The sequence below is a fragment of the Salvelinus namaycush genome, chromosome 34, assembly GCF_016432855.1.
Source record: "Salvelinus namaycush isolate Seneca chromosome 34, SaNama_1.0, whole genome shotgun sequence".
Classification (NCBI taxonomy): Eukaryota; Metazoa; Chordata; class Actinopteri; order Salmoniformes; family Salmonidae; genus Salvelinus; species Salvelinus namaycush.
In genome coordinates, this window is record NC_052340.1 from 24002652 (window position 1) to 24012803 (window position 10152).

The window sequence follows — 10152 nt, forward strand, 5'->3', positions numbered from 1 at the left end:
ATATACAATATTTTACAAAAGGTTTGAATAGCTGGGATACATTGGTTCGTTCACTGTAGTGAAGAGTCAAGACACCCCCGTGTGGCCATGCAAGTGACATGTTAAGACAAATACAGAAAGACTTGTTAAGACAAATACAGAAATGTTTTGACATCACTATGTTCTCGCTGCAAAATATATTTAGAAAGTGCCTAGAAAACAACCCAGTTCTGATTCAAAAAGCAAATGTTATGGATTTAAAATACACATGATCTGTTTTATTTTCATCAGCAGAACCATAAATTGAAGAAATATGCTGCCCCCTGGGGGTTATATTGAAGTGAATGTGATGACAGTAATAATGCATCAAATGTGTTACAGCAGGCTATGGTTCCAGACAGAAAACAACAATCTTACCCCAGGACACTTCACCTAGTGATTATCCTAGAAAAGAACCGGCAGCATCTATTGTGTTTCTGTCTGTCTTGACAGGTAGCCTTTGATCTGTGAGATGGTTCCTTTAGTCACAGCTTCAGTCATAATGTACAAGGCTTATCTGGAGCAGCCAACGAGTAGTGCTTGCGTCTGACCCGGCCAGGGTATGACCACTCCTCAGTGAATCACCAGAACATTCTCCTCCCTCAGCTCAAAGTGGGTCTTGTGCTTGTCAAAGAGTTGTGTAAGGGAGCTCATGTACATGGTGTGGTAATGATTCACTTCTTCTTGGTTGGGTGAACTGATCTTGGGCATCTCCAGGGGTTTTCCAACTGAAAGGCGAAATCATTTTCTCAGTTTTACTCACCCTAAAATAGATCAAATGTACTTGAATTCTAGATTACATCCAAGGTCATTCTCCACATACATACTTTAATGGGGTAAAAAAAAAATGTAAACGCTTGGTTGCACTTTGTTTTAGAGGAACAGAAATTACTAAGAAATGACATGGTCAAATGGTAATTACATAGTAATAACATATAAATAACTTTACACAAGACCCGCTAGTATTTCTAGGGAACATGGTAAGCTTACCAACTGAGTTGATGGGTTTGAAGAAGGGGACCAGGCCCTAAGTGTCAGGGGAGAAGAGGCCCCGGCCCTGAAACACACAGGGGGCAAATCCCAGGATCTTCTGTAGCCTCCTCTGGATCAGCCTCCACCACGATCCCTCATTCAGTATCAGCTGCTTATACACATCATTCTCTCCAAATGAGTACACAGGCACCAGGTTAGCCCTGGTAGACAATAACACAATAAGACACAACACAACATAGATGATTAGTTTGACAGTCTGTTCAAAGTGTATCTCCTTGAATCAATGTAGCTTTCTGGTGTGGATTGTTTGTGTATACCATGGGGACCCACCCTTGTTGCAAAGCCAGTTTCACAGAGCCCTTGTGGTTCTTTAGGGTCATACAATGAACTCCTAGAGTACAGTCCAGAGATTCAGCTGCCCCTCCAACACTAATAATGACTGCATTCCCTGTCCCATTAAATCAAATCAAATGTATTTATATAGCCCTTCTTACATCAGCTGATATCTCAAAGTGCTGTACAGAAACCCAGCCTAAAACCCCAAACAATGCAGGTGTAGAAGCACGGTGGCTAGGAAAAACTCCCTAGAAAGGCCAAAACCTAGGAAGAAACCTAGGAAGAAACCTAGAGAGGAACCAGGCTATGAGGGGTGGCCAGTCCTCTTCTGGCTGTGCCGGGTGAAGATTATAACAGAACATGGCCAAGATGTTCAAATGTTCATAAATGACCAGCATGGTCAAATAATAATAATCACAGTAGTTGTCGAGGGTGCAGCAAGTCAGCACCTCAGGAGTAAATGTCAGTTGGCTTTTCATAGCCGATCATTAAGAGTATCTCTACCGCTCCTGCTGTCTCTAGAGAGTTGAAAACAGCAGGTCTGGGACAGGTAGCACGTCCGGTGAACAGGTCAGTAGCCGCAGGCAGAACAGTTGAAACTGGAGCAGCAGCACGGCCAGGTGGACTGGGAACAGCAAGGAGTCATCATGCCAGGTAGTCCTGAGGCATGGTCCTAGGGCTCAGGTCCTCCGAGAGAGAGAAAGAAAGAGAGAAAGAGAGAATTAGAGAGAGCATACTTAAATTCACACAGGACACCGGATAAGACAGGAGAAGTACTCCAGATATAACAAACTGACCCTAGCCCACCGACACATAAACTACTACAGCATAAATACTGGACAGAATGAACTCCAGAGTGGCACGATTCACAGGACAAACCCCTGAAGATTAATAATGAATCCCTATTTTTAGGAGCAACATTTACAGAACTACTCAATCATATCTATAAATTAAACCTTTACTGTCCTTGGAGGGAAATTCATCTACAATGTATGTCCATGTTACGAACAATCACTCATTGTTTTAGTATGGGTTGAGACTAACCAGAGACCAGTGTCCTCACCTGCAGACATCAGGTACTCTCTGGCTAATGGCATGTGGAAGTTCCCAGCCAGGGTAGCCACAAATGGTGTTATTCCAGGGAACTTTGCTGAAAAACCATTGGCCTCTGTTGCAAAGTTACAAAGTGCTCCAGTTCCATGTGGGTGGTAGCCAAGGATATAGTTTCGATTGGGCAACAAGTTGTGAGTCTTGATAAGCTGAAATCACAAGATTGTTAAATATGAGACTCAACATTGAAATAATACTAAATAGCAAATATTGGCTTGAACAACAGTTAATTTGACCTTGGAATGTGACAAATCAGTGTGCAGTTACTATCACTCACTCGGATACGGAAGTAGTTTCGGTAGTAGGTCCACGCTGTCCAGTTCCTTATCCACGAGAACCTTCGGCCAGCTAGGAGTCAACACACCATATCATCAACAAAAAGCTACAGTAAGTCTGAAGAACAACCAGTGCCCTACTCCAACTGTATTCTCTAAAAGGCTGTAATGTAGCGATTAGCTCGCCTTGTTTGTGTGTGTTCCAATCATCTACTCTCTTTATTAGTGCAGGGGACATCTGAACATTGTCCTTGTATATTATCTGTTCCATTATGTCAGAATCCCCAACTGGGCTACGTTGCCTCTCTTTAGTCATATTACATGACATTTATAAGCTACATAAGCAAGCATCCTGGTCTCATAGACTAGGCGTAACATAGTACATGTAAATCCGGGGCACTCAAATTATTGTGGTATGTTAAGTTTGGTATGGTTACATAAGACAGATGGCTAGTTAAGGCAGAAACTAAAGTAGGGTGGTTGGTCAGGGTGAATGAGTGGTCGTATAAAGCGAACAGTTTGAACTTCATCATGTAATTTGTAAATTATAATATGAAAGGGGTGATGGACATCCACATATTAATACATACCTTAATATGAAACGTAATATCATACTAAATGATGAAGTGTTGTGGATTTACGTACAGAATATGCCACTTTTAGTCTCATTGATGGAGGCAAAATGCCTAAATGCATTATAAGCCTCATATTGGCTTATTTAATAACATTCCCACATGATATGAAACCTAAACAATTGTGCAATTCACCCATTCACAAAGCCTATCTAATACGCCCCTCCATTATAATTGATGATACTTTGTATCTCTCAGCCACGTGTAAATGTTTTGAATAATGCCCTGGTTGTTCCAACTGCTTGTAGCTTTTTCTATCCCTCTGTGTTTCTGTGTTTGTTCCCAGCGGTGTCTCTGCGACTGATATTTGTGACCTTTACATACTCAATAAAGTAGGACTACTCACACTAAATCACACCCCAATAGCCTCAAGCACCATAGGTCTACTTATAATTATTCAGTATTGATGCTACGCTATATATACAAAGGTATGTGGACACCCCTTCAAATTAGTGGATTCGGCTATTTCAGCCACACCCAGTGTTGACAGGTGTTTAAAATTGAGCAGCTATGCAATCTCCATAGACAAACATTCGCAGTAGAATGGTCTTACTGAAGACCTCAGTGACTTTCAACGTGGCACCGTTATAGGATCCCACCTTTCCAACAAGTCAGTTTGTCAAATTTCTGCCCTGCTAGAGCTGCCCCGGTCAACTGTAAGTGCTGTTATTGTGAAGTGGAAACGTCTAGGAGCAACAACGACTGAGCAGCAAAGTGGAAGGCCGCACAAGTTCACAGAAGGGGACTGCCGAGTGCTGAACTGCGTAGCGCTTAAAAATAGTCTGTCCTCGGTTGTAAACCTCACTACTGAATTCCAAACTGCCTCTGGAAGCAACATCAGCACAAGAACTATTCGCCGGAGCTTCATGAAATCTGGAAGTCTGACGGACGAATCTGGGAGCCCTACCTGCCCCAATGCATAGTGCTAACTTCAAAGTTTGGTGGAGGAGAAATAATGGTATGGGGCTGTTTTTCAAGGTTTGTGCTAGGCCCCGTAGTTCCAGTGAAGGGAAATCTTAACAGCATACAATGACATTCTAGATGATTCTGTGCTTCCAACTTTGTGGCAGCAGTTTGTGGAAGACCCTTTCCTTTTTCAGCATGACAATGCCCCCGTGCACAAAGCGATGTCCATACAGAAATGGTTCAGTGTGGAAGAACTTGACTGGCCTGCACAGAGGCCTGATCTCAACCACATCAAACACCTTTGGGATGAATTGGAACACCGACTGTGAGCCAGGCCTTATCGCCCAGCATCAGTGCTCGACCTCACTAATGCTCTTGTGGCTGAATGGCAGTAAGTCCCCGCAGAAATGTTCAAACATCTAGTGGAAAGTCTTCCCTGAAGAGTGGAGGCTGTTATAGCAGCAAAGGGGGGACCAACTCCATATTAATGCCCATGCTTTTGGAATGAGATGTTCGACGAGCCGATGTCCACATACTTTTTGACATGTACTGTATTGAACTAAAGCCTACTCACAGAGCTTTAGGCTATAGACATACAGGTAACTGCCAAAATAAAGTAAATACCAGCATAAAGTGTCTTAATTAATTGTGCGTTGGTGCACCACGAGCCAGAACAGCTTCAATTCACCTTGGCATAGAGTGTCTGGAACACTATTGGAGGGATACGACACTATTCTTCCAAGAGAAATTCCATAATTTGGTGTTTTGTTGATGGAGGTGGAAAACGCTGCCTCAGGCACTGCTCCAGAATCTCACATACTGTAAGTGTTCAATTGGGTTATGATCTGGTGATTGAGATGGCCATGACATATGGTTTACATAATGTTCATGCTCATCAAACCATTCAGTGACCACTCATGCCCTGGATGGGGGCATAGCCATGGCAGCCAAAATAATGTCCAAAATAATGATGGGATGCATGATGGGATGTTAATTGCTTAATTAAGCCAGGAACCACACCGGTGTGAAAGCACCTGCTTTTAATATACCTTGTATCCCTCATATTCAAGTGTTTCCATTATTTTGGCAGTTACCTGTACATCTCCCATCATACATTCTAATATATAGTTTGTGAGGGCAGAGGTAAGCTATACTGTACACTAGATCGAGGTCGGCCGTGTCTGTACATCATCCACGGGAAAAGGAGGGTTAACCAGGCAGCGTCTCCTCCATCTTTAAGGAGGGTGACAGGTGACAGTTCACAATGCAGACCCAGGGCATCTTCTGAGGTTTTACGAAACGTAGCGGGGTGGGGTCGCTCTGATGCGCAACCAGAAAGCCGATCCAGACCGCGAATGCAATGTGCTCCACACAGCAAATCCAGTCTATTTCAACTTAAATTATTTTAGCTGTGCAGAACTAGTAGCCTACAGAGGACTTTGCTAATTTGTATTATAAGGCTCTTACATTTCTTACCATCTAGCAAGCATCGTAGGATTTCTGAAAAAAATGAGACATAGGTGGACAAGTACATTTTCCTGACTGGACAGAATTTGAGTGGGTGCAAGGAGCATCATTTCTCCGTCTCCAGTCCGTGAGTAGGACGTTCTTTCAGGACTCTCATCAGTAGCCTAACACTTTGATTCAGATTTGAAGTACAGAGGTTATTCTATCTCCATCGTTGATTATGGCATGGCCGTGCATCACACGGGCTTGCTGCATTAACCGCTTCTGGAGTGAATTAGACAAAGCGGACATCGCCGTCCCTCTGGTTTTCACGAAATATTCGGATGTGGCCGAGTTGCAACACCTCCATCCTCAGCCTCCATCTAGACAGAAGAGGACCGGACCTATCACCATAGAAACCCAACCTTCTCACAGTGAACCGGCGGCGGTGGCGGCCAAGGCACCGCCCGCGACTGGTGCCGCATCAGGAAAACATGGCTGTAGTGCGTCTGTGATGCGCCAGGATTTCAGGGAATGGAAAGATATACGCCCGGAGCCCAGCTACAAACCCAAGAATGAATATCACCCCTCGGCGACTCCTTTCAACAACGTAACCCAGTATCAGAAGGATTATAAACCATGGCCTGTCCCGAAAAAGGGAGACCACCCCTGGATCCCCAAACCCAGCCCCACCGCCTCCTCCGGTGCCCAAGAAGTAGGCGTTGGGACCAAATTGGAGCATGCAGCCACAGAGCCCGAGAGCGGTGTTGAGAAGAGTGAAATTGAAGAAAAGGTGCAAGAGAAAGAATCCATAGAGAGGAAAAAGAAACCAGTGAAGAAGGAGAAGACTGTAGAGAAGAAAGTGAGTGCCAAAACGGAGGGACAGCCACCAGCAGGTGCCACTGTGGAGGGGAAAGGAAGGGCAGCAGCAGACGCGCTGAACAGACAGATAAAACAGGTCGTCTCAACTGGCACTGGCAGCTCTTATAGGTGACGATCTGATTACTGTGGGACTATTTTCATTGAATGTTCATTACTGAATTTCTTTATGTACACATTTTCTGCCTCTGAAATATATTTTTTTCACAGTTTAAATACAGTATATCAACCATAAATTAAACATGGAATGTAGGCCACAATGAACTTTATTGTGGAGGCCAAAATTATTTAATAAGGCATAACACAATATTTTGTGTTGCTTAGCCAATACTCAATGTACAATTAATTACACAACATCTTAATATAGCATTACAGTAACTACCTAAATACATGCATCAATTGTTAATCAACTGTATTTAAATATTGTGCACATGTTGGTAAGAGAAGAACATATTGTGCACAACATTTAAATACAATTGATTAACAATTGATGCATGCATTTTTGGTAGTTACTGTACTAGCAGTAGCAAAGCCAAGATGCATGTAGCCTTCAGTCTATTGACAATAAAGTGCACATAATCCCTACTGGGTTTTATAATCTACTCAAGAAAGCCCACGCTGCCTCTCCATCATGAACTGTACATGTCAGTTTCTTTCTAGATTAATCTTACATGTTTTTTTTGTTTGATATTTGATATAACATATGTTCTCTCATTTCAGTGTCCTGTGATCATGATGATCGGACTAATATTGTCATAGGTAGCTGCTGCAGCATTGATTGTCCCCTGTTTCATCCTCCTCTATTACCAGATCAATACAGAAGCGCATCATGTCAGGGCCAAGGCAGTAAAGGAGCTCTGGATATAATCATGTCTACTGTTCTCAACCTATCCCTAAGGCCTCTCTAGGGGGGCTCTCCCTTTGTTTCCCTCCATTTTGACTGCAAGGTCAATGAGTTTCTGTGTAAAATATGTATAGAGTTTTGCAGCTGTCGTCTGTGTGTAAAAGTAAGCAAAAGCTCTGTTTTGTAGTTACTGTAATGGATAGTAAAGTGACTAACGAGTCATGCTACACTCCCGGTGTACACTTTGGCTGTAGATGTCATTTTGGTCAATTTCCTCCCACCGATTTTGGGCAACAGCAATGTTTGTTTGGGATTCATAATAAGACTTAGTCATTTGTTTTATGATTAATTAATACAGTAGCATCTAGAAAAAACAACAGTGGAACTAATGCTGAGTTTGCTGATTCATTGTTTTTCAGGAATGAGTTCAAGGCGTACAAAGATGTGAAGCCAGTGAAGTTAACCAAGCCCCAGTCTCAGTACAAACCTCCTCTGGATGAGAAGGACAAGACCAGCCTGGAGACCAGCTACAGCGCCACCTACAAGGGGGAGCAGACCAAGGTGCAGCCCACTGACAACAAGCTACTGGAGCGCAGGAGGATACGCAGCCTGTACAACGAGCCGGGCGGCAAGGAGACCACCAAGGTGAGCCCACATCAACATGCATGTGACACTGAACACTAACTATTTTATGTTAAAATGTGTATCTAATTGCACAAAATACATGTTCAATTTAGAGTTTTCCAACCTGTTGCTGTGACGGGCCAATTCATGTTTATGTATTTATGTCTCATTGAAAATTAAGATAATGCAAATTACACTTCCAACTGCATTAGTTATTCTGGACATGGTTGTTTTCATGTATATGTTCTCCTTCAAGCAATATACTATTTTGATTTAGATGCTACAATAATAATGATTGAGATCATCACTGTAGCGTGTTCCATGGTCCTAATTACTTTGTAAAGTTGTACAGCATAAAATCCCAGAGGAACTGTCTAAACTAGAAAATGAAGATAAGCATTAGCACATCACAAAACTAATGTAATCAATCAAGGTTAATTAAATCTCCACGTGCATGTTTGTGCGTGGTAGGAACGTCTCATGTGTCTGCATGCTATGTTTATATGGCCCCTCCCTCTCTCACTCTTGTAGGACTGTTCTGAGACTGAGAGCAGCTCTATTCTAGATCTGCTGTAGTCAGGTGTGTTGACAATTTCTTCTGGAAGGCATGGAGGTTAACCTCAGATTAACTCACGCCTTGATGAATGCACCTTAACCAACAGGACTAGGGTCACATTAGCCACCAAACTGACAGATAATTCAATCCTTCTGTAAAGCTGTCAGCCACATCTTCAGAGTTTGGAATGCCTCTCTCAAGACCACCAAGAAAGCTTGGATTCATTAAATGAATGTATTATTTTGCATGACATTTCAACTCTCAGTCCTTTGGTTTGATTGGTGTCAGAAGAGGCACTTTATACAAAAGGCAAACATCACAATGTTCTTTAAAAAAAAACAAATTAGATGAATGACCAAAAATATAGTCTCGTCCCAGGGAAATAGAATAAGACTGTGCATATTAAGTTAGTTGTTCATATACTAACCCCAACTTTATACTGTAAATTTGTATTTTAGACACAACCTTTGTTTTGTGAAATTCGTTTTTCTAAACAGAGATTTTGTTACAATGGACACAAGTGGTTTTCTTCCATTGTAAAGTGCACTAACCACGCAGTGCAAATATTACCAACAAGATGATGACATTTGCTATTTTATTTTTATTTGATGTTAGTAACAGGAAGGTATGTATTGCATGCTCATAATAAAGATTTACTGTAACATCTCCAGGAAATGAATTACCTTATAGATTCATGAGCTCTTTGTATTACTGTATCATATAGTATCATTGCAAAGAGGATACTGTAACCTGGACTGATGACATTTTGGCTGCATAGTTTGCCTCCAGTTTTAGGAGGATGTCAAGTACAAAATGCCCTCGTCTCTGCCCCTATAGGTGGACAAGACAAAAACCAAACCAAAAAAGACACCAACAACAACAAGCAAAATGGTGAAAAAGGCGAAAGAGAAGACCATCGCTGGTGCACTGTCAACCAAGAAGAAAACCTCCACGAGCACCAAACCAGACGAGTCCAAGCCAGAAGGAGGCGTTATCTCAAAGAAGAGCAAAGAGATAAGCAATAGACTGGCTGAGGCAAAAAAGTAAAAACAAAACATCTCTGCACTACTTAATTTTGGGAATTAAAGGCTGCCTAAAGAATTAGAGAACTCTCATCCATTTGGTCTATCTCTTTCTCTTTGTCTTTTCCTTCATGTTCCTCATCTCTGTGTATACTCACTAGATGTGGAGCTTTTAAGTTGACAGTTTGACATCTTCACCATGCTCTCGTTTAACTATAATGCTTTGTGTGTGTGTGTGTGTGTGTGCGTGCGTGCGTGCGAGCATGCGCACTTCCTCTCTCTGTTATAACTTCAGCACCTTTATTGCACATTATTTTGTTGCATTTGTCAAACCTTTGTAGAAAGAATGATTAACCATTCTAAAACAGAGAGCCATTGATACACAGTATGTGGCTCTTAAACGGCTGTTGAAGGCAGTGAGAGGTTAAGCTTTTTTTTCTGACTACCTATCATCATACTGATGATGGATTCTCTATGGTTCTTCTTATCCATCTCTTAGACGGCATTGACT

The 10152-nt window shown here is 42.1% G+C and overlaps 1 protein-coding gene and 1 pseudogene across 1 annotated transcript; one reads left to right on the top strand and one right to left on the bottom strand.

Moving 5' to 3' along the window:
• Nucleotides 1-591: 591 nt before the first annotated feature.
• On the bottom strand, nt 592-3048 carry LOC120028447 (annotated as a pseudogene).
• A 2909-nt stretch (nt 3049-5957) lies between these two features.
• Nucleotides 5958-9666, top strand: LOC120028833 (microtubule-associated protein 6 homolog). Its single transcript, XM_038974080.1, has 3 exons — nt 5958-6706; nt 7859-8084; nt 9457-9666. Exons 1-3 carry the CDS (start codon nt 5958-5960, stop codon nt 9664-9666), a joined length of 1185 nt encoding a protein of 394 aa, XP_038830008.1.
• Nucleotides 9667-10152: the final 486 nt, after the last annotated feature.